The 24,332-nt window shown below is 48.4% G+C and overlaps 1 protein-coding gene across 6 annotated transcripts in view; it reads right to left on the bottom strand.

The window, feature by feature from the left end:
- The window catches only part of GRAMD1B (GRAM domain containing 1B), a 124,836-nt gene that overhangs the window by 35,519 nt on the left and 64,985 nt on the right, over positions 1–24,332 (bottom strand). For 4 of the 6 annotated variants that reach the window (XM_063178252.1, XM_063178256.1, XM_063178257.1 and 1 more), the window contains 3 exons: positions 11,803–12,013; positions 2,790–2,810; positions 808–831 (listed from right to left, as the gene is read on the bottom strand). In XM_063178252.1, coding sequence (XP_063034322.1) covers positions 808–831; positions 2,790–2,810; positions 11,803–12,013 — 256 coding nt within the window. Of the gene's footprint in view, positions 1–807; positions 832–2,789; positions 2,811–11,802; positions 12,014–21,788; positions 21,892–24,332 lie in introns of those variants that run through there. The other 2 variants (XM_063178255.1, XM_063178253.1) reach the window with 2 other exon arrangements.

Genomic DNA, 24,332 nt, shown 5'->3' with positions numbered 1-24,332 from the left:
CTCTGCAAAGCCAAGCAGAGAAAGCACAACCAGAGAGAGGGGCAGCTCTGCCAGACCAACCCATGAGCTCATTTCAGCCCTTTCCTCCCACTTCTCCACAGGGCAGGGATGGCAATCCCAAAAAAAAGCACTGCTGGGATCCACAGAACACACAAGGCAGGAGAAGTTGGTGGCATTTAAGGAAAAAAAATCACAAAAAAAAATAGAGAAAAAGGAATCCAGGAGAGGGGAAAGGGAAGGTTCCAACTGGCAAAGAGGAATGCAGTGTTCCAGAGACAAAAAGACCAGTTAAAAGCAGCAAAAAAAAATGAAGAAAACTGGTGGTGCCCTGCAGATCTTTGAGGTCCATTTGTTCTTTTTGGGATTGTTTTTTGGGTTGGGTTTGCACAGTGCCTGGCACACAGAACAGTGTGGAGGGGTTTGTGTAAAATAAGAGTGGGGCAAAGGAAATTGTGAGATTTCATGAAGAGGGAGATTCCACTGGTTCATTGCTAGAGCTGCCCTCAGAAGGGAGAGGAATGGAGGAACCACAATGGTCCAAATGGCAGAAAAATCCTGCCTGGAAGGAGCTGCCAAACTCTATCAAGGAGATGCATTAGCAAATTTTTAACAGAAATAACACTGCCAAGTAGGACTGACTGACTCCCTGCACTCTGTGCCTCATCCATATTTTCACACTGCTGCTTTTATCTGGCCAGAATGTCTCTGCTAACTAGAAAATGGGTTTGTTTTGTTTTGTTTTGTTTACAAAGGAAAATAACGGGGTGGGGTGGGGAAAACCACAAAAAAAACGCAGCCAGTGCTTACTCTCCGGATGTACTGTCTCTCATGCTGAAAATATATGGAGGAAAAACAAGAGAACAGAAAGATAAGATAGAGAGGACATGAAAAACACGAGAGACCCACAGAAGCAGAGCATAGCAAAGCATCATGCAGCAGGGAATGGAGCTCAGCAGCTACAGGCAGAAGCAGTAAGAGCCAAAGTCACCTCCAGCCTGGTGACAGAGCCAGGGTTTGGCAGCAGCCAGCTCAGACTGAGGCATCTGCTCACAGCCCTTATCTGCCACTCCTCCACCTCTTCTTTAATAAAATCTTATTCTTTAAATAAAATCTTTAAATAAAATCTTATTCTTTTCTTCACTGCCTCTGTCCCCCTCTCACATTTGCCTATAGCTACTTCAGAGGGTACTTCTCCACAACTTTGGCCCACCCTGGTTTGTATTTCATTCTTAAAATAAAATCTTTTTATTCTTTTATTCGCTGCCTCTTTCCCTCTCTGCCTCTGGGGTCTCCTCCTGCGATGCTGTTCACACCCAGCAGGATCCTGACTCTGCCTCTCCACCTTGCCCAAATCCCACATTCTGCTGCCCCCATCCTGCTCTGGAGGCTGCAGCAGGGCAGGAACTGTGGCTGCCCGTGGGTGGCTGCTGCATTTGCCTACGGCTACTTCAGAGGGTACTTCTCCACCAGTTTGGCCCACCCTGGTTTGTATTTTATTCTTAAAATAAAATCTTATTCTTTTATTCACTGCCTCTGTCCCTCTCTCACATTTGCCTATGGCTACTTCAGAGGGTACTTCTCCACAACTTTGGCCCACCTTGCTTGGTTTGTATTTTATTCTTAAAATAAAATATTTTTATTCTTTTATTCGCTGCCTCTTTCCCTCTCTGCCTCTGGGGTCTCCTCCTGCGATGCTGTTCACACCCAGCAGGATCCTGACTCTGCCTCTCCACCTTGCCCAAATCCCACATTCTGCTGCCCCCATCCTGCTCTGGAGGCTGCAGCAGGGCAGGAACTGTGGCTGCCCATGGGTGGCTGCTGCATTTACCTATGGCTACTGCAGAGGGTGGGGGCCCCACCGTGCAAAGGTGACACCGGCTTTGTGCCCCTCGTGCTGGCAGAAGGAAAAAACACCAAGGCAGAAGCAAAGGGTGGTTGGTGTTTCTCTGGGGTTGGTAGAAAATAATTCCTCTGTGGCCTCCAGACCACCCTGAGAGATGCAAAGGGTTTGCAGGGTGGCAGCTGTGATGGTGTTCACAGGGGTCTGAGGATGAGGGAAGAGATGAGGATCTGACTCCATGTTTCAGATTTATTATTTTATCATATATATTATATTAAAACTATACTAAAAGAATAGAAGAAAGGATTTCATGAGAAGGCTGGCTAAGAATAGAAAAAGAAGGAATGATAACAAAGGCTTGTGGCTTGGGCTCTCTGTTCGAGCCAGCTGACTGTGATTGGCCATTAATTAGAAACAACCACACGAGACCAATCACAGATGCACCTGTTGCATTCCACAGCAGCAGATAATCAATGTTTACATTTTGTTCCTGAGGCCTGTCAGCCTCTCAGGAGGAAAAATCCTAAGGAAAAAATTTTTTCATAAAATGTGTCTGTGACAGCAGCTCTGTTTGTCACCACATGTCACCACACCCTGCGCTGGGACACCAGAGCTGCAGGATGTGGGGAGCATCACCAGAGTGACCAAAAGGACAAAGCTTCTGCCCTCTAGGATGTGGGGAGCATCACCAGAGTGACCAAAAGGACAAAGCTTCTGCCCTCTAGGATGTGGGGAGCATCACCAGAGTGACCAAAAGGACAAAGCTTCTGCTCTCTGTCTCTGGCATCCCTTCCCTGAGGATGCCAGCCCTCCTTTGCCAGTGCTGAGCCATTTCCAGCTCCTCCTCCTGGAAATGGTCAGGGTGCCCCAGTGCCACTGCAAAGCCCCTTTGCACCTTCCCCCCTCCCACCCAGAGCCACCCAGGGACAAGAGAAACAGGAGTACTTACATTATACCAACTCTGGCTTTTCTGTAAGGACAAAATAAAAGAGAAGCATTAGTTAGCACAGAGATCTTAGGATCAAAAAGAAAGAGGGACAGAGAAAGCAGGTCCAATCTGGTTTGGATCATTAGTGAAGTGAAAGTGGGATTAAACGGAAGATTTCAATGGGTTTCACAGTGTGGTGTGACACAGTTATCCCCAGTTACGGAGCAAGGGACAAGTCCAGCAGCAGGAGTCTGGAACAGGAGACAGTTCAGGCCAAGGTGTGCATGTGGACATGCACACACACACAGACATGCTGTCACCTTGTCTGCAACCAGCAGCACCAGCCAGCAACAGAGGAGCTCATCATCACCATCATCACATCATCACCATCATCATTATCACCATCACCATCACAACACCATCATCATTATCATCATCATCACATCATCACCATCATCATTATCACCATCACAACACCATCATCATTATCATCATCACATCGTCACCATCGTCATTATCACCATCACATCATCACCATCATCATTATCATCATCACATCATCACCATCGTCATTATCACCATCACCACATCACCATCATCATCATCATCACAACGCCATCATCATCATCTCTTTAGGGTTTTCATTCTTCCATTGGCCCGCTGGTCAAACTCATATTGAGCCCTCCAAGCAGTGCCAAGGGCAAGGACACAGCTTTGCCCACAAAAGGCAAATGTCCCAAGGGTATTTTGAATTTTAAAAGGGACACACACATACACACACACAGAGCCAGGAAAAGTGCTGTAGAAAATCGCTAGAGAAGCTAGGCAAGGAAAAAAAAAAGATAGATTTTTTTTTTTTTCAGCATTTCAGCCACAGTGTTTTGCATCATCTGCACATGGGATTTTTTTATTTTTTTTCCCCCATCCTTATCATGGCGTTTCAGATGGTTGGAGAGGACAGGCCACACAGTCACATTGGAGCACACAAAAGAGCTGGCTCAGCTTGGAAAGCCACGCTTGGCAATTTCCAGCTGGAGGTGAGATTTATCTGCACAGGGAGAGGAAGGAATGAGCTTCCCACTGCAGCCAGGCTGGCTTTCCAAGGGCAGGACACTGAGCTCCTTCAGGACACAGGAATCCCCCTTTTTTGGGGGGATTTCCCTCATGGCAGTGAATCCTGGGGGCACCAGAGCCTTCCCCATGAGGGTGGGCAGCTCCAGCTGAGCTGTCCCCTCTCCCAAACCCTTCAGTGGACAACACACAAGGACAGCAGCAATATTTCACTGCCTTCCCTCCTCTGGAGCCACCTTGCTGCTGACCTTGGAGAATTTTCCAGGCTGGAATAGGAGGGGAAACGTTCTGTGCTGTGCCTGGCCACAGAGGAACCTCACTGAGAATTCCCTGGAATATTCATTCACAGGGACAGAGGCACTGCCTGCCCACCAAGGACACACAGGGTGTTCTGCCACAGGGAAGAAGCGTTGATGAAATCAGAGTGGAACAGATTTCTGTGAAGAAACAAGGGCAGCTCTGTTCCCACCCTGGATCTGCCTGCTCCAAGCTCCCTGTGTGCCACAGAACCTCACTGCATCCCATTTCTGAAGCACCCATTGCAGAGCTCTCTCGTGAAAAGCCCCACAGTCACACAGCACACAAGCTAAAATACAAAAATCTGACATTAAAAAGAGGAACACGCTCTTTTTTTTCCCCCCAAAATCCTGGGGAAAGGAGATGAGCTGAGGGACTGAACACAGAGCATGGCTCATATCCCATTCCAAGCAGAGGAATTTCCTCCTGCTTCCCACTCTTCTCCATACTTGGCCACACCTGATCCATTCATAAAGGACTGGGTTGAAGTCATCCCTCTCTGCAAGTAGGACGTGGAAAAAAAAAAAAAAAAGCCTTATGCAACCCAGTCTGGACTAAAAACAGCAGCAGGGTAATTAATCTGAGCCATGCACACAGCACCTTGTCCTCAGGAGCACAGCCCCTGAGGTGGAGTTGATTTTCCTGCAGATTTGTTTTGCCATCTGTCTGCCCTAACGAGCAAAAGGCAGTAACTCAGAAATTCCTGGGAAAAAAAAAAAAAACCTCATAATCGAACTATAATTGGCACACACACAGAGCAGAGGCACTGCTGCCACTCTGCCTGCTAAATCAGGGTGCCCATGCTGTGGTGTCAGCACAGCCCAACAGGATTTCAGTCCTCTCTGCTGCATTCATTGCAGGAACTATTTTACTTTTCTTTTCCCTCCTCAAATTTGAATTCCATTTTCCCTCAATCAAGGGTCTTCTATAAAGGAGCTCTGCAGGTTCTTCTTTAAGCTCTTCCACACAAAAAAAATTATACTGAGATCCATAATTATGGATGATTGCTGATTATACTGATACTCCATTATACTGATGTCCATAATTTTACCAACATCCTTAAATATACCAACACTCAAACCTCAGCTTTTCCTCCACCAAGACTTGTCCAAAATCCAAACAACCTCATCCCTTAAATATCTCCTTAAATCTCTCTTCTAATTTATCTTTTGTTTTTAAAGCTCACTGAGAGGGAGATGCAAACTGTGAAAATCAACAGACAGTAAAATGGAGAGGGGGAGAGGAAAAAAGAAAGAAAAAGGAAAAACATATTCTTACTTTGAGCAGGTTAAGTCTGTCATACTGGAAAAAGAAACCATAAGCATTAGAACTGAAAAGAGAAAATAAATCAGCAACAGGAGGAGGGGGCTGCACACAGAACAGACAGGGAGAAGATGGGACAGGTTTGCAGAGATGATGCTACAGGAGCACAGAGCAGAGCTCGTGGTTACAGGGGGGCTGGAAGCAGGAAGAGCTTGGGAGGAATGTGAAAAACGGGATATTTTCTCTAAGCCTTTAATTACTGCCTCGAAATAGTCACGATTTAGTGACCTGACACCTGCATGCAGGGCTAGGGAAGGTCACAGCTCTGCAGGGCACACGGGGCATACACCAAACTGCACCCTGAGCACCTCGAACAGAGCTCCTGCCTCTCAGCAGCACTGGCACGCCAGCGGAGCACTCCAGGGCTTAAAAACTCCTGTAGAGCACTCCCTCTGACAATCCCAGTGCTCAAAATCTCCTGTAGAGCACTCCCTCTGACAATCCCAGTGCTCAAAATCTCCTGTAGAGCACTCCCTCTGACAATCCCAGTGCTCAAAATCTCCTGTAGAGCACTCCCTCTGACAATCCCAGTGCTCAAAATTCCTGGTGGAGCATGCCTTGTGACAATTCCAGTGTTTAAAACTCTTAGTAGAGCACTGCCTCTCACTATCCCAGTGCTTAAAATCTCCTGCTGGAGCACTCCCTCTGACAATTCCAGAGTTCAAAACTCCTGGTGGAGCACTCCCTGTGACAATTCCAGAGTTCAAAACTCCTGGTGGAGAACTCCCTGTGACAATTCCAGTGTTTAAAACTCTTGCAGGAGCATCTCCTCTGCCAATTCCAGCATTTAAAATCCCTGATGGAGCATCTCTTCTGACAATTCCAGTGTTTAAAACTCCTGATGGATCACTCTCTGTGACAATTCTAGTGCTTAAAACTCCTGGTGGAGCACTCCCTCTACCAATTCCAGTGCTCAAAAACTCCTGATAGATCATTCCCTGTGACAATTCCAGGGTTTAAATCTCCTGCTGGAGCACTCCCTGTGACAATTCCAGCGTTTAAAACCCCTGCTGGAGCACTTCCTCTGACTATTCCATCATTTAAATCTCCTGGTGGAGCACTCCCTGCGACAAATCCAGTGTTTAAAACCCTTGATGGAGCACTGCCTTTCACTATTCCAACATTTAAATCTCCTGCTGGAGCACTCCCTGTGACAATTCCAGCATTTGAATCTCCTGCTGGAGCACTCCCTGTGACAATTCCAGCATTTGAATCTCCTGCTGGAGCACTCCCTGTGACAATTTCAGTGTTTAAAACCCCTGATGGAGCATCTCCTCTGCAAATTCCAGTGTTTAAAACTCCTGGTGGATCATTCTCTGTGACAATTCCAGTGCTCAAAACCCTTGGTGGAGCACTCCTTGTGATAATTCCAGTGTTTAAAACTCCTGGTGGATCACTCTGTGACGATTCTCGTGCTTAAAACTCCTGATGGAGCACTCAAGTGCTTAAAACTCCTGATGGAGCATCTCCTCTACAAATTCCAGTGTTTAAAACTCCTGGTGGAGCACTGCAGTGTTTAAATCTCCTGGTGGAGCACTCCCTGTGACAAATCCAGTGTTTAAAACCCTTGATGGAGCACCCCCTGTGACAATTCCATCGTTTGAATCTCCTGGTGGAGCACTCCCTGTGACAAATCCAGTGTTTAAAACCCTTGATGGAGCACTGCCTTTCACTATTCCAGCATTTGAATCTCCTGCTGGAGCACTCCCTCTGACAATTCCATCGTTTGAATCTCCTGCTGGAGCATTCCCTGTGACAATTCCAGCGTTTGAATCTCCTGCTGGAGCACTCCCTGTGACAATTCCAGCATTTGAATCTCCTGCTGGAGCACTCCCTGTGACAATTTCAGTGTTTAAAACCCCTGATGGAGCATCTCCTCTGCAAATTCCAGTGTTTAAAGCTCCTGGTGGATCATTCTCTGTGACAATTCCAGTGCTCAAAACCCTTGGTGGAGCACTCCTTGTGATAATTCCAGTGTTTAAAACTCCTGGTGGATCACTCTGTGACGATTCTCGTGCTTAAAACTCCTGATGGAGCACTCAAGTGCTTAAAACTCCTGATGGAGCATCTCCTCTACAAATTCCAGTGTTTAAAACTCCTGGTGAAGCACTGCAGTGTTTAAATCTCCTGGTGGAGCACTCCCTGTGACAATTCCAGTGTTTAAAACCCTTGATGGAGCACTGCCTTTCACTATTCCAGCATTTGAATCTCCTGGTGGAGCACGCCCTGTGACAATTCCAGTGTTTAAAACCCTTGATGGAGCACTGCCTTTCACTATCCAACATTTAAATCTCCTGCTGGAGCACTCCCTGTGACAATTCCAGCATTTGAATCTCCTGGTGGATCATTCTCTGTGACAATTCCAGTGTTTAAAACCCTTGATGGAGCACTGCCTTTCACTATTCCAACATTTAAATCTCCTGCTGGAGCACTCCCTGTGACAATTCCAGCATTTGAATCTCCTGCTGGAGCACTCCCTGTGACAATTCCAGCATTTGAATCTCCTGCTGGAGCACTCCCTCTGACGGCAGCGCTGCAGCACGACAGAACAGCACACACAAAAGAGGGCAGGGAGCTCAGGCAGCGATTGTACCAACACAGCAGCAAACTCATGGGCTCGAGCTGCTCCACCTCATTAGGCAGACAGGCTGGGAAAGCAAACCATCCTTCCTGCAGGAGATGGGTGGGGAGAGGAGAAGAGGCTGAGAAAGGAGAGTTTGGAATCGTTGCCCTCTCTTTTTTTTTGTTCCTAACCTCTCCCTGTGTGAGCAGACAACAGAATTGTCTGTGTGGGGGGAAGCAGGGGGTTAATGCCTGAAAATTCTTCATTTGTGCCAGAGGAAGCACAGGACAGGCTGCACACTCGATGATGCTCGTGGTTCCAACTCGGAATATTCTGTGTGAGCAGGGCAGGAGGCTTTGGTGGGCTGCTGAGGGTCCCTCTGAACTCATCTGGACTGCACTTCCCTCACTTTCTCCATCTGCCTCACACTGGTTGGGTTTTTCCCTCTCAGAAAAGCAGGGGCTGGCTGCTGGCACCTCAGAGCACACACATTTTATAAACATCTCTCTGTCCAAGTTCCCACCAATCCCTGTCCCCAAACCTCTGCACCTGCTGCTCAGCACAGCCTATCCTGCCCACACTCACCTGCCAGGACTCTGCTGCTCCACACCTTGCACACCTCACCTTGAGGCTTTAGCCCCCCAGTGCTCCCCTGCACTTATCCCAGCTACAGAGACCAAGCACAAGACAATCTGTCTGAAATAAAACACACCAAGAAGCTCCCAGCAGGCAGCAGCAAGTCATGCAAGGTCAGGCTGGTCACAAGGACCATGACCAAGGGATGACAGTGAGCCAGCACTGCTCTCTGAGAACTTGCCTAGAAGGGAACCTGAGGCATCCACTGGGGAAAGGCCAGGACAAGGATTCTGAGGATTTTTGTGAAGCCATTCTGTGGATTTTTGTGAAGCCATCCAAGCCATTCTGCTGCCACAAAGTGGAAATGCCACTTTCTCCAACAACACCCCACCTGTGTTTCTGATTTTTCCACTCTTCTGAGGGCAGCAAAGAGGTGTGAGATCAAATCCCAAACGATCTTATCTCCAATTCAAGCACCCACAGGGGGATCTTCCACTTCTCACCTCTCAGAGCGAGCCCATGAATTCTCACAATTCATTTGGGACAGGTTCTGCTCTACCAGGTTCAAGCTGGGTTCACCTGAAATCACTGATCTTTAATATTTACATCACACAGCAGAGCTTGCCAGGGCAGTAAGCTGAGATCACTGGCCACAAAAATGCAATTTGTCATGGAAAGCAGGGAAGAAGTCATGGAGAACAACTCCGGTTTCTGAAAACACGGAACAACTCTGGTTTCTGAAATCATGGAAGGAGAAGGAAAGAGAAGGGAAGGTGGCTCTGTTCAGCTCCAGAGGATTTCTCCCTGGCAAAAACAGCAGCTCACTTCAAGGGAGAGGGGAAAGCAGAACTGAAAGGTTGAAATGGTTTGGGACGTGATAATGCTCATCACAGGGGTGCGATGAAGAGGCCAGTTCTCAGTCTGTGTGAGCAAACACAGAGATGCCAGTGATGCCAGTGAACCCAGCTTCCAGCTACAGGCACGGGGCTGAGCTCTTGCTGGCATTCTCCCAGGCTCAGCAGGAGAATGCCTGGCTGGGGTCAGCACTCAGCACCACAGGGAGGGTTCCTGAGTGGTGAGACAGCTCTACAGTGGGGGGGACAGGAGAGAAAAAAGAAGGCTTACTTTGGAGAGGCGCTTGTGTGACTTAATCGGAGAGAAAGCATGCAGGAATGAAAAGAGAGAAATTAGGGAGAAAAGAAAAAATTACCTGGCAGATCAAGAGAAGGAAAACCCACACACCCAACAGAGAGCACTGCACCCTCTTGGAAAACACCAGGGATGAATTAAAGTTCAGCTTAGCAGTCACTGTGTTGGTAAAATTCTCACTCCCATGATTTTAATTTTGAGGGCCAGGGTGACACAACTCCTCTCTGTGGTTCCCTGTCATTAAGATTTTCTAAGCTTTTTAATGTAGACATTCCTGTAGTGAACTTTCTCACACACTTTCTGTAAATAATTCATGGTTTTGCATTCTTTTATAGAAGAAGAGAAAGTTGATGGACTGTTAGTTTGACCAGCGTCATTGGAGAGGTGGCACCGTCACCCTCCCATCTACTGTCACTGTTAGAAAACTATAAATGTTAGAGTTGGAAAATAAACTTCTTTTTTCCTTCACCTTGAGAACAGCGGTGTGAGTTTCTGTTTTTTCGTGTCCTATAGCGACAGCTCCCCTTCCCAAGGATCCCATTTCCCTGTGAGCACCCCCAGTGTGGCTCCAGGGTGCCCTGCATCCTCCTGCCTCCCACCCATGGCTTCCTTTGGGAACTCAGTGCTGGCAACCCCGTGCTGAGGGTGTCACCAGCCCTGGGACGGGGTTTGTAGGTCACTGCGTGCACAGGAAGCCAGGCTGACCTCAAGGGCAACCTCAGAACGCCAATGATTCAGCTTGAAAAACCCTTTTCCCCCCCTCACAGACTGCCCCAGAGTGGTGAGAGATGAGAATGTGGGCCACTGAGCGCTGTTCCCTCTGCTGAGTGGCCACGAAGGGGAGGGGATGAGGATTTCTGGTCTGTGACACAATCCAGCAATAAATCAGGCAAACATCAAACAATTCATTTTATACAAACCATCAGAGTTCTGCCTGGGAAATTATTCAGGCTGAAACATCTCCCTTCAAAAATCTGGGCAAACACAAGTGCTCCTGACAGCTGACACATCACTGATCTTGGGTCATAATCAAAGGTTTATTTGGCACCCCAGGCTCTTGTGTGTGTTTTACCAGGTCCCACTGCTCACACAAAAACCTAGAGCCAAACCTGAAACACTCTTTCCCTACACAGTAAAGACAAAGCTGTTTCTAACACCATCCAAAGACACAAAACCTTCCTGGGGAAAATATCAGCGACCCTGGGCAAGCCAGCCATAACACTGCAGCCATGGGAGGGATGGGCAGAGGGTAGGAAAAGTGATTCTGTGCAATTTGAACTGATCTCAGAGGGCTTGGATAGGACTGGGGAAATGCACAGGCCCTTCACAGGGGAAACCTGATTGATTTCATGATCCAGGTGAAAAAAAAAGCAATTGCAACAGCTGATTTTCAAGGTGTGTGAAAACCCCTGGTGGAGGAGTTTTCCCACAGAACCTCCCAAGGAACAGGACCTCGGGAGAAAGGACCTAGAGAAAGGACCTTTCCTGGAGAGAAAGCTCCTAGAGAAAACAGGACCTAGAGAAAACATGACCTAGAGAAAGGACCATTCCTAGAGAAAGGACCTACAGAAAGGACTTAGAGAAAACAGGACTTAGAGAGAAAGGACCTGGAGAAAGGACCTTTCCTGGAGAGAAAGGACTTAGAGAAAACAAGACCTAGAGAAAACAGGACCTAGAGAAAGGATCTTTTCTCAAGAGAAAGGACCTAGAGAAAGGACCTTTCCTCGAGAGAAAGGACCCAGAGAAAACAGGACCTAGAGAAAAGACCATTCCTAGAGAAAGGACCTAGAGAAAGCACCTTTCCTTTCTCAGCTTGAGAGAAAGGACCTAGAGAAAGCACCTTTCCTTGAGAGAAAGGACCTAGAGCAAACAGGACCTAGAGAAAGCTGCAGCCTCACAGCTGTGCTCAGCCTGACCCAGGCGAAGGACTCTGAGTTAGCAGAACCCTCAGAAACCCCACGTGTGAAGAGGGAGGGAACCAGCCAGAGAAGAAGGCGGCAGAGGACAAAGCCAGCGCGGCTGCTCCCGGCACCGCGTCCCCGCGCCCAGGCTCACCTTGGAGTTCTTGGCCCCGCTGCGGCCTGACTGTGAGGAGCAGCTCCTCTGGACGCCCTGCTCCGGCGTGGACGGCGACTTGTCCGAGGAGTGGTCGGAGCCCTTCTCCACCATGGCGTCCCCCTGGGCGTCCTGCGGCGTGGGCGAGCGCGAGCGTTTGCGCAGGATCGGGGAGCAGGCGGGCGTGCTGCGGTTGGAGTTACTGGCGGTGCTGCGGGGAACAGGGAGGGCACGGAGCACGGTTAGAGCATGGCCACGCTGAAACAGCCCGGGCTGGGCAGCAGCCACAGCGCAGAGCTGCTTCCTCAGCTGCCAGAGCAGCACTCCCCGCGCCCCCCGTGGGTTTGGGCACTTCTCCTTTAGCAGAGGAGCTGCTGGCAGTGCCTTTCTCCGACCACCCTCCAACCCCTCAGAGCACAGAGCAGTGCCCACCAGAAGAAACGCGTTGGCTCCTGGAGTTTAAAACGATCTGAGCTTAGAAAAATCAAATGTGCACTGAAGAACGAGAGAAGTGTCAGCGTGTGCTCAATACACGCTGCCCCTCCTTTGTTAGCGCGGCTCTTCTCAACAGGATGCACGAAAATGGGGTCACACCTTTCACAAAACACCCCATCAAAGAGCATCACAAACCCCTGGGCTCTGGGAGGGGAGTTGTGATGACATTCAATGCAGCATTTCCTGTGCAGAGCCATCCTTTCCCACACCAGTTAGAGCTGGGCATGGAAACGGTTTGCTGTGACCCAAAAGCGTTTGTGATTACAAAAAAATTAAAAATTAAGTTCCTTTTTCACAATGGGAAAAGCAAGGCCTTTCAGGGTTTTACAGAAATTATGAGGGGAATGGAACTTCTCATTCTCTTTCTTCAGCAAATGTCCCAGTAATGTACAAACTAACACAGAACAGGAAAACTCAGATTTCCTCACTGCTCCTTCTCTTTTGATGCCTCTCCTTCCTGCCAGACTCTTCAGAATCCCACACACTACTCCCATTTTTCACTCCGTCACTCATTTCCTTCAGGAGCCAAATCTATTTCTGACCAGGCCAGACATCCTCGAGGCTTTTCCAGCTGTGCTGCCCAAGCCAGCAGGTCACAGAGGAGCCTGGTGCGGGGATTGCATCTGTACAAACTTCTTCAGGAGCCTGATTTCTCATGAGCAACACCAAACACCTGACAGCACAGGCAGCAGGGAAAGGATGGAGGAATTACAGCTGCGAGGGACTGAATTAAAGAAGTTGTTAGACTCTTAAGGGCTATGATTAAAGCCAAACTGCACACAGCAATCACAATAATGCACAGCAACGTGCTCCAAATGGATCATTTCCTCCCTGAAAACCTAGAGGAGCTGAACACATGCCTGAGGTTTCATTAATTGCCAGATAAAAACCATATCCATCTCTCCTTACCTCTGAAGATGCCAAAACCATTTTACAAGCATTAGTTAGATACAAGCAGCGGGTGTAACACACTCCCCGGGTTTGGCTTGGTTTGGTTTTGGATGAACTGCTCTTGTAAATTCTCCTTTATTTGCTCACTGCTTGTGTCAATGCACAAGTGATGAAATTTTCCCTGAGCAGCCTGCAGGAAGCACCCAGCCAAGCTGCTTATGCAAACAGGGCCAGAATCAGATTTCCTGGGAGCTGGCACGGGGCAGGAACAGCAGCATGGAGCGTCCCAGGAGCCCCTGGGAAGATGTTTTCATCCCTACAAAGTGTGGAATTTCATTTCAGGCTTGAAATGAAAAAGGGTGTGCAAAATGTTCTGTGGGCAGGAAGGTGGATTAAGTTAAACTCTGCTCTGTTACCTATTTCTACTCAGTAGGATGAGAAATACAGAGCAATAAAAACCTGCTCAAATATCACCCAAACCCCAAGGCAGCTCCAGTGCAAAACAATCCCCTTTGGCTTGGGGCTCTTCACCAGGAGCAACTGAACATTCTCAAGGGAAATATTGTCACATCCTCTTGTCCTGTGCCCTCCCTTTCCCTGGACAAGGCACAGGAATATTGAATGCTAAACCAGTGCAGCAATAACAATATTCAAGATATATATAAATACACACACACACACACATATATTTATATATACATACATATATATATATATATACACATATATATATACATATATATATATACATATATACACACACATATATATATATACACACATATATATATAAAATAGCAATATTCAAGATTTAATCCCCCCCCCAAATAATAACTGCAGGAAAACACAAATCAAAAAATGATCTGGACCATTCTCCCAGCAGCTCTGCCTGCCACATTTCAGGTATAACATGAAGTAAAATTATCAGGGATTTCTTATTTTACTGAAGTACTAAAAAGCATCAGGTTCCTTCACAGATTTTCAGCTGATCCAGTCAAAGTGATGTTTCACCTGGTCTGTGCTCCTGCTCAACTCAATTTTAGCAGCCCAGCAGAGCTAGATTGGTGGCTCCAAGTTCATCAGCAGCAGTCCCAGGGATGGAATTGGTTCTGAACTGATGGAACTGGTTCTGAATTGCCATTTTTACAGACTGCAGAAAAGGTAGATTTCTAATTAAAACCTCTGAATTCTGAAGCTGTGTTGGTCCTGCTTGTTATTGAGGCGACACTGGTTGTGTGAGTGGTCCCCAAAAACACAAGGCAAGAATTTGAAGCCACTGTCCCCATCACTGGCTAAACCTGTGTGAACACATGGGCTATTTTTTTCCTCTACAAAACCTGAGTTTACCACACACAACCCCTGTCTCATTTTCACTTCGTGCGAGTTCAGTTTCACTTTGAGCCTGAGTTTAGAGCAGCTCTGTCAAGACCAAAAAAAAGCCAAACTCAGTCTCCAGCCTCTGTTTGCTTTCAGTTTGCACTTGGGAGATTTTGCTGCTGCTCAATGCTGCTCAGAATGAGCAGCTCAAAACCAGGGTACAGCTGCCATAGCGTGCAGGTGAAACTCAAAAAATGCTGCAAAGTTTGGTGCTATTTTAGTCTTTTTTTGGTCTTGCAAAGCTCCTCAAGGTGGGGTTTTGGTCACAGCCCAGCGCTACAGCTGCACAGGAGCAGCACCAGCTCAGATGTTTTAGATCATTCAGGTGCATTCAGACCATTGCTTAGAGCTGGCAATTTTATTTTTGCCCAGCTCACACACTGCCATAGCCACAATTTCTGGTGCCAGCTCTGCCAAGCACAACCCTGGGCAGATTCTGTCTTTCAAGCTCATTTAAAAAATTAAATCCATCCACAAATATCATGTTAGGTGTGTGTGGATTCTCACCTTTGCAGAAATAGGAGGGAAAAATAACATCAAGGGCTCCTTCTTTGGCTCTCCCGGCAGTCAGTGGCACAAATATCAAACCCAGGAGGGCTGAATTTCCCTCCTGCTTTCTGATAACTGGGAAAAGCTGAATATTTCTGACATGAAGGACTCGTTTCAAGCTCATTTTTTAGTTTAAAAAATTAAATCCATCCACATCTATTGTGCTCGGTGTGTGTGGATTCTCACCTCTGCCAAAATAGGGGGGATAATAACACCAAGGGCTCCTTCTTTTGCTCTCCCTGCAGTCAGTGGCACAAATAACAAACCCAGGAGGGCTCCTATATTCTGATAATTGGGAAAAGCTGAATATTTCTCACATGAGGGGCTGCACAGACAGAGAAAATTATGGGTCTTTTGGGTGATGCCAGCGAGGATGGGCACGGAGAGCACGTGGCTGCCCCTGCCCCGAGCCCCTCAGGGCTCTCCGTGCTCCTTCCCTGGAGTTTGAATTTCCCTCCTATTTTCTGACAACTGAGAAAAGCTGAATATTTCTCACATGAAGGACTCATTTCAAGCTCATTTTTTAGTTTAAAAAATTAAATCCATCCACAAATCTCATCTTGTGTGTGTGTGGATTCTCACTTCTGTAGAAACAGGAGGAGGGAAAAAACACCAAGGGCTCCTTCTCTGGCTCTCCCTGCAGTCAGTGGCACAAATACCAAAGCCAGGAGGGCTGAATTTCCCGATAATTGGGAAAAGCTGAATATTTCTGACAAGAGGGACTGCACCAACAGATAAAATGATGAATCTTTTGGCTGATGCCAGCGAGGACGGGCACGGAGAGCACAGGGCTGCCCCCGCCCCGAGCCCCTCAGGGCTCTCCGTGCTCCTGCTCCTTCCCTGCAGTTTGAATCCAGCCCAAGCCCAGCCATGACGAACGCTTTCTGCAGTTGCCATGGCGACCGAGGCCTGCAATTGAACCAGCAATCCACGCCTGAAATGCCAAAACGGCCCTGACCCACTTTGAAATAAAAATAATTGTAATAAATAACGCTTTAGAGACCTAATTGCCCAGAGTGCATTCAGGGCCTCACGTCCCCCTGCAGAGTGGCCTTCAGTGGGTGAGACAGATTAAGTGAGGGACAGAACACAAACAAGCCCACCTAAGCAGCAGCCCCTTTGCTCTGAGGTGAAAACCTCTGCACAGAGCATTGGAAAGCACAGGAGGCTGGGTTTGTCTCCTTGCTTTATGTCCTTGCTGTCCCTAAAGGAAAAACCTCACCAAAATACCATCAGCAAGCGTGGGGTGGGTGGGAAGGGGCCAAACTCTGCTCAGATGTTGAGGAAAAGCATCAATATCTGCAGCCTGCCAGTATCTTGGAGCTGGAGAGGGGGTTTTAGCAGAAATTGTAGTGATAGGACAAGGAGTAATAAAGTCAGACTGAAAGAGGGGAAATTTAGGTTGGATAAATGAAGGAATTGTTCCCTGTGAAGGTGGGGAGGCCCTGGCAGAGGTGCCCAGAGAAGCTGGGGCTGCTCCATCCCTGGAATTCCAAGGCTTTGTCTCCTTGCTTTATGTCCTTGCTGTCCCTAAAGGAAAAACCTCACCAAAATACCATCAGCAAGCGTGGGGCGGGTGGGAAGGGGCCAAACTCTGCTCAGATGTTGAGGAAAAGCATCAATATCTGCAGCCTGCCAGCATCTTGGAGAAGGAGAGCAGAAATTGTAGTGATGGGACAAGGAGTAACAGATTCAGACTGAAAGAGGGGAAATTTAGGTTGAAATTGTTCCCTGTGAGGGTGGGGAGGCCCTGGCAGAGGTGCCCAGAGAAGCTGGGGCTGCTCCATCCCTGGAATTCCAAGATGAAGCTTGGAACAACCTGGGAGAGTGGAAGGCGTCCCTGCCCATGGGACAGATGATGTTTAAGGGCCTTTCCAACCCAAACCATTCTGGGATTCTACAAGTTTTCCTTCAGCTGATGGAAAAGAACATTTGGCAATGCATGGACCAGCTCCTGAGACACCAGGGGAGGCACAGAAAGGCCAAATTTCTCCTCCAACAGAATATTCCCTGTAAGGGGCTGAACCAGGTGATGAACAGAGCTTCACCGAGCAGTCACTTTTGGAAAGGTATTCCACAAGTTAAGCCTGGTGTTCTTAAAATCATAAAGGAACTCTTTATAATGTTTTCATTGAGAACTCCACGAGAAACCTGCCTTTGCTGCAGCCTGGTAAATGAATCCTGCATGAATGACACCCAAGCATCCTGGAGTGACACCAAAGTCTGAAATCTCAGCCGTCCCTGGGACTGACACAAGCAGTTCCTTCCCAAATGTGCCCCCAGAGCCAGCAGCCAGCTCCAGAGGGCATTGTCACACACCTGTGACACAGCTCAGCACAGCAAATCCCTCTGGCTCTGCCACTTGCAGGATGTGAACCAGAATTCAGCCACAAGTGGGAGAAGGACCAAAGAGTTTTGCAACTAGAGCAGCTGAGCTAAAGAAGCCTCAGGTACTCCTTTGGCCCTGCCACTTGCAGGATGTGAATTAGAATTCGGACAGAAGTAGGAAAAACACCCAAAGAGTTTTGCAACTAGAGCAGCTCAGCTAAAGAAGCCTCAGGTACTCAGCTGTGGCCACCAGCAGCTTCTCAGGGGCAGAAGAACACCACCCACACCATTCCCTGCAGTGCATTTCTCAGCCCCTTGGATTTCCTCAAGCAAGTCCTGATCTGGAAAGCTTAAAGGCCTCCAAGTGTCTTCTTCCCTCAGCTCTCCCAAGAATTTGCTTTCCAAGAGTCATCCTGCAATTACTCACTTTTCCCTGCAGAACCGACCTGGTAAGGAGCTCTGCCAGGCCCAGAATTGGGGTTTGTGCTGCAATTTGAGCTCAGCTCTGCAAGTGCTGAGCAATATGTCCCCAGCCCAGCAGAAATGCACAGATTGAAGCGCATATTGAACTCTCTGTGTCTGAAATCCACGGGCTGTGCAAAGCCAAGCCTGTGCCTGCACTTTCCTGAGCGAGACCAGAGGAGATCCTTGAGGGCAGCACAGAATTGTGCTGGTAGTCTGGAAAAGAGCAGAAAGGTCAAGAAGGCACCTCAGGCCTGGCTGTGGCACTGAAAAGAGTTAATTCTCCTCAGAAAGAACTATTAGAGGGGTTAATTAGACGCCTACAAAGATACTTTTCTGCCATCCAGTCTGACATCAGTGGAAAACGAGGAGATTCAGCAGCTCATTATGCAGTCTCCCAAACAGCAAACAGATGGTAACAACTTTTGATCACCAACCTACACTCCCTTCAAATTGATCATCCAAGAATGAAAACCTGCACAGATCCTGGAGCAATTCCCTGGGCCCGCCACTGCTCTACAAGCAATAACAAAATGTTATATTTCTATTACATCTCCCAGCAAGAGAGACAAAAGAGAAAGCAATAAGTCAAAAAAGCAATGACACCTGCAGGGCTGTGCAGAAACAGGAGTGTTTCATGACAAGTGCTTTGAAAAGAATATAAAAATAGTCTGCCTTCTGCATGTTTTTGAGCAGGAAAGTCCAGATTTGTTTAAGATTTATTCTGTCTGTTTTGCCATTTCACAGAATGCTGTCCTCCCGTGACATCCAATCACATGTTTACATATTCATGAAATAAAATTAATGCAATTATTATGCCTCAGAGGATTAGCAAATCACTGCAAGCATTAGGGAGGAATTTGCCTTCTGCCCAGAGCCAGCAGTGCGAGGATGGGCAGATGCATTATTAACCACGGCATTGTCCCTGTGGATCACCCGATCCTGGTTACCACTGGAGACAGACAGACCCACGGACAAACGGCCTCATCTCTCACAGAAACCCCCCCTCAGCCAGCTTGGAAGAAACCTCTCCCTTCCTGCTTGGGGTGGCTGCAAAAATCCCGAGGAAAAGTTGGAAAATGTTCCTGAAATGCAACAAGAGAGGTCTGAATAATAAATCCAATAATGCACCAGTCACAGCTTGGAAAGGGTCGTTAATGAGCAGGGTTACAAATCACACCCTAAACCCTCCCTCAGTCCCAAATTATTGTAATTCCACTTGCTCCAAAGCCACATCAAACAAAGTGTGATGGATAATACAAATCTGGGAGGCAGTGAAGGAGAAACAGCACAAAGTAAGAATTTCACATCCCTCTGAAGGTGACAGACACAGCCCCAGCACTGTCACCTGCAGGTCACCCACTCACTTCCCAAGGAGGAACAGATCCAGGCTTTGTTTTCCTCCCCTCCCCACCACAGAGTCAGCAGCTCCTGTAATTAACAGCAAGAACTCCAGTGTCTGATGCTTCCATCAACATCTCCAAGGCTGGAACTCGGGGCAGAACAGAGCTTGCAAGCCTTGTTTAAGAAATAAACAAAACATCAACAGACACTGTTCAACCATCTTTGATGTGAGGGAAGTTTTGAAAACCTGACAGCTCAAAGGATAAAAATAAAAATTAAAACAAATCCAAGCTGGTTATTTTAATCCTTGTCGTTTCCAAGCTAACATCAGAATCTTTCAGCGCTTTGGGGATATGCAATGCTGCTGTCATCTGTGCTTTATTCCCCGGGAGAGTGAGATAAAGCAACAGAGCTGGGGCTGAGCACCCAGGCCCACTTTGGGGTGGGGATGTAGGTGTGATACAACTCCCAGAAGAGCTCAGGCGCTTTTTTTCCCTGCTGTAACTCCAGCAAGGCTTGATGGGCTTTATCCCCAGCCCAGCCTTGTGCAGGGCTCACAAAGCCCCGAGGAAGGCTCTGAGGAAGGCTGGCAGCGGGGGCGGCAGGGACATTGTGCAGCAGGAGACAAAGCTGCAGCTCTGCATCGTCCCTCTCACTCCCACGGCTCGTCAGCACAGCCCTCACAAGTTATTGGATGGGAGACGTTGCGATCTTCAAAGCTGGGATCAAAGCCGCTTCCCTTTGTTCAGCCCTTGATGTTTCCTCCCGTTACCTTTCTGAAAATAACAAAACAACAACTTCCGATTGATCCCTCTTGTGCAGCGTCCCGCCTGCTCTGCTCCAGCCCTGAGGCACAACCAGAGAGGGCCAGAGCCCCTCGGTGCAAGAGCCACAGAGTGCCCTTTGTCCTGAGGACCTGGCTCAACCTGGTCCCCTCCCTTTAACAGATCCTCTCCTGCTTCATCCAGGTGTTTATTAGTTGGGGATTCCATCCAGCTGTTTATCAGATGGGGGTTTCACCCAGCTCTTTATCACATGGGGGCTCCATCCAGCTCTTTATCACATGGGGGTTTCATCCAGCTCCTTATCAGATGGGGGTTTCTCCCAGTTCTTTATCAGCTGGGGATTTCATCCAGCCTCTTATCACATGGGGGGTTCATTCAGCTCTTTATCGCATGGGGGTTTCACCCAGCTCTTTATCAGATGGGGGCTCCATCCACCTGTTTATCAGATAGGGGTTCTATCCAGCTCTTTATCACATGGGGGCTTCTCCAAGAGAATCTTGGGGGTTCCAAGTTATGGCGGCTCCATCCAGCTCCTTATCACATGGGGGTCTCACCCAGCTCTTTATCACATGGGGGTCTCACCCAGCTCTTTATCACACAGGGGTTTCACTCAGCTCTTTATCAGCTAGAGGCTTCTCCAAGAGAATGTTGAGGGTTCTGAGTTATTGCGCTGCTGTAAATGTAAATACATCCCCAAGATTTGAAGTTTCCATCCTACTGAGTCAAAATCACAAGCTGCATCCTAAATCTATCTAATCTAGCCTCTCCTGCAGATGCATGTGATTTAATGGAGCAAGGGAACAGGAATAGATTCTCTTTTCTGAAGCAGCATTTCCATGATGCACAGGACAATGCCAGCCACCAGCAGTCTAAGGAAAAGCTATTTTTTCAGGGCTTTCAGCAGATTCTCCCTGTCTATGAACACACACAGTGCAATGAATCCTCGCTTCCTACTCTTCTCCCTTGCCAAAAAAATATTAAAAAAAACAAAGCCACCTGTATAGACTCTGGAGCAGAGCCTGAAAAAGCGGCACAAACCAAACCCTGCCTCTCCCCATCAGTGCAAACACACAAACACGGCGAGAGGAAGGCAGAGCGGAACCACGAGCCCTTGTAGAGGCAGGAGAGAGCACATGGGCAAACAAACCCAACCATGTTCCTGCAGCAGCAGCTCCGTGACGCACCCAGCCCCGACCCCTCCTGCCTCCCCCTTTCCTGGACCCAGATGTTACGGCAGGAATGAGTGTCCCTATGGGAATGGGGGATGGGGACAGTGGGAATGGGGGATGGGGGGGACACAGCAGGGGAAATGAGGAGGGGTGAGGGGAATGAAAGCTGGGGGGAAAAAAAATAAAGAAGAAAGAAAAGAAAAAAAAATAGAACCCAAACAATCAGATTTGCCCATTGTTCGGAACAATCGAAAAGGCTGTTTTAGCAATTCCGCCCTGCAGGAGAGGCAGGGCACGTGCGTGGGGGGCACAGAACAAGGAGAGGGAGAATGAAATGAAATGAAATAAAATGAAAATTCAAAAGGCATCGGCCCGCGGAAAGGAAGAGAAACGAAGCATCTCTGCACCATGATGTCACGCCGCCTGCTCTCCAGCCCCCCGAACGCAGAGGAGCAGCAGCAGCAGCAGCAGCAGCAACCAACATGGACTCCGGCTTTAATCTGCCCGGAGAGCGCCTGTGTGCGATGGAGGAGCCGCCAGCGCCGAGCCCTGCGTGTGACACACGTGTGACAGCGACAGCACTGACCTGGCAGCCATTGGGGAGCGTGGAGCGGCTCGGCAGCAGCGGCAGCAGCGGCAGCAGCGGCAGCTAGGCGGAATTCAGTGGGGATCGCCCGGCACTCATGGGGTTCATTCATTCATTCATGCACTGTGCGGCCGGCCGGGAGGGTACTCACCTCCTGCAGCATGGCACGGCCCTGCCCGGGCTCTCAGGGGCCCCGCGGCGCTGCCCCGGCCCCGGCCGTGCCCATGCCCGTCCCCCCGCTGATGCTGCCCGGTGCGGCCGCACACGCTCCGCGCACACGCCTGCGCAGCGCTTTACATAATGCGCCCACCCCTGCCCGCCCCGAGCGCATCAGCCCGGCAAAGGGACCCCCAAAGGGTGGGGAAAACGGTACGAGTTACAGATCCGACAGGTTGGAAATGTTGTGTTTGTCTTCATTTTACAGAATGCGCCCACCCCGGCCCGCCCCGAGCGCATCAACCGGGCAAAGGGACCCCCAAAGGCTGAAAAAACCGGTACGAGTTACAGATCCGACAGATTGGAAATGTTGTGTTTTACAGAATGTGCCCAATCCTGCCTGCCCCGCTCGCATCACCCCGGCAAAGAGACCCTCAAAGGATTGAAAAAAACGCTATGAGTTGCAAATCCGACAGGTTGGGAATGTTGTGTTTTACAGAATGTGCCCAATCCTGCCTGCCCCGCTCGCAGCAACCCGGCAAAGAGACCCCCAAAGGCTGGAAAAACGGTACGAGTTACAGATCCGACAGGTTGGAAATGTTGTGTTTGTCCTCCCAGTTTTACAGAATGTGCCCACCCCAGTCTGCCCCGCTCGCATCACCCCGGCAAAGAGACCCCCAAAGGGTGGAAAAAACGCTACGAGTTAAAAATCCGACAGGTTGGAAACGTTGTGTTTGTCCTCCTCGTTTGACATAATGAGTCCACGTCTGCCTGCCCCAATCGCATCACCCCTGCAGAGACCCCCCAAACACTTTTCGAGGATTTAAACAAAGCTACGAGTTAAAATGCGGCAGGTTGGAAATGTGTTTGTCCTCCTCGTTTTACACAGTGTGTCTACCCCTGCCTGCCCCACTCGCATCATCTCAGCAAAGAGACCCCCAAAGGCTTTAAAAAGGCTGGAAAAAAACTCTACGAGTTAAAGATCCGACAGGTTGGAAATGTTGTGTTTGTCCTTATTTTACAGAATGCGCCCACTCCTGCCCGCCCCACTCGCATCACCCCTGCCAAAGAGACCCCCAAAGGCTTTTTGAGGTTTTAAACACTACGAGTTAAAATCTGACAGGTTGGAAATGTCTGTCCTCCCTCATTTTACAGAATGTGCACACCCCGATTGCATCACCCCCTCCAAAGAGACCCCCAAAAGCTTTTCAAGGATTTAAACAAGGAGTTAAAGATCTGACAGGTTGGAAATGTTGTGTTTGTCCTCCTCTTTTACGGAATGTGCCCATCTCGTTTACATCTCCCGCGCCACAGAGACCCCAAAACGCTTTTCGAGGATTTAAACACTACGAGTTAAAAATCGGTTGGAAATGTCGTGTTTGTCCTCATTTTCCGTAGTGTGCCTACCCAGTTTACATCTCCCCCTTCAAAGAGACCCCCAAACGCTTTACGAAGGCTTGAAAAAACACTAGGAGTTAAAAATCCGACGGGTTGAAAATGTTGTATTTGTCCTCCCCGCTTTACGTATTCTGCTCACCCCACTCACATCACCCCCTCCAAAGACACCCCCAAAAGCTCTTCAAGGATTTAAACACTATGAGTTCAAGATCTGACAGGTTGGAAATGCATTTATCCTCCCCACCTCTCTCCCTGCACACTCCACTCGTATCTCCCCCGAATGAACCCCAAAAAACCCGACCCTAAACGCTTTCCAAGGACACCAACAAAACCCCGGGAGTTCAAATCCCACAGGTTGGAAACATTGTGTTTTGTCCTCCCTGCCTCACACGCGCTGCTGGGAGAAAGTTTCAAAGCGTGTAAGCAAGAACAGGCAGGAAAATTAAACCCTAATTAAGCGGCCACGTGGATTATCTGAGCTGAATTAAACAACGCTCATTCAGAGTTAAGGTGACCTCAACTCAATTTAGCCGGCTCCGTCTAGGAAGCTAATTTGGTTTCTTGGTTTTTTGTTTTTTTTTTTTTTTTGTTTCTTTTGCAGTGCTTATCCATGTGTAAACAGGCCTGGGATTTTTAAAGCAACATAATCCAGCAAAGTTTACAGGTTTTTTTAGCATTAGGACACTGTATCCCTCCAAACCTGCTTGGGGACACCTTTATTTCAGAATATGGAGATGGACTTTAATACAATACAATAAATAAGGGACAATAAGTCCCTCTTAGTACAATAAAAATTAAGATTATGGATTATGAGAGCAAAGCAATCACCCAGCTTGCATTTGCCTCCCAGGCCTTGTGTGTGCAAGGAAATAGAGTAGAACAGAGCTGGAGTTGCACTGACACCCCTGATTTGAGCACAAGTGTCCTTGTGTAGAATTACACTGAATTATTGGACTCAGGGTGCTGTGAATGACCCCCACTGCCAGCACA

Source organism: Melospiza melodia, chromosome 29 (genome assembly GCF_035770615.1).
Source record: "Melospiza melodia melodia isolate bMelMel2 chromosome 29, bMelMel2.pri, whole genome shotgun sequence".
Classification (NCBI taxonomy): Eukaryota; Metazoa; Chordata; class Aves; order Passeriformes; family Passerellidae; genus Melospiza; species Melospiza melodia.
The sequence above is the reverse complement of the archived record's forward strand: the minus strand, read 5'-3'. Positions and strand labels throughout refer to the sequence as shown.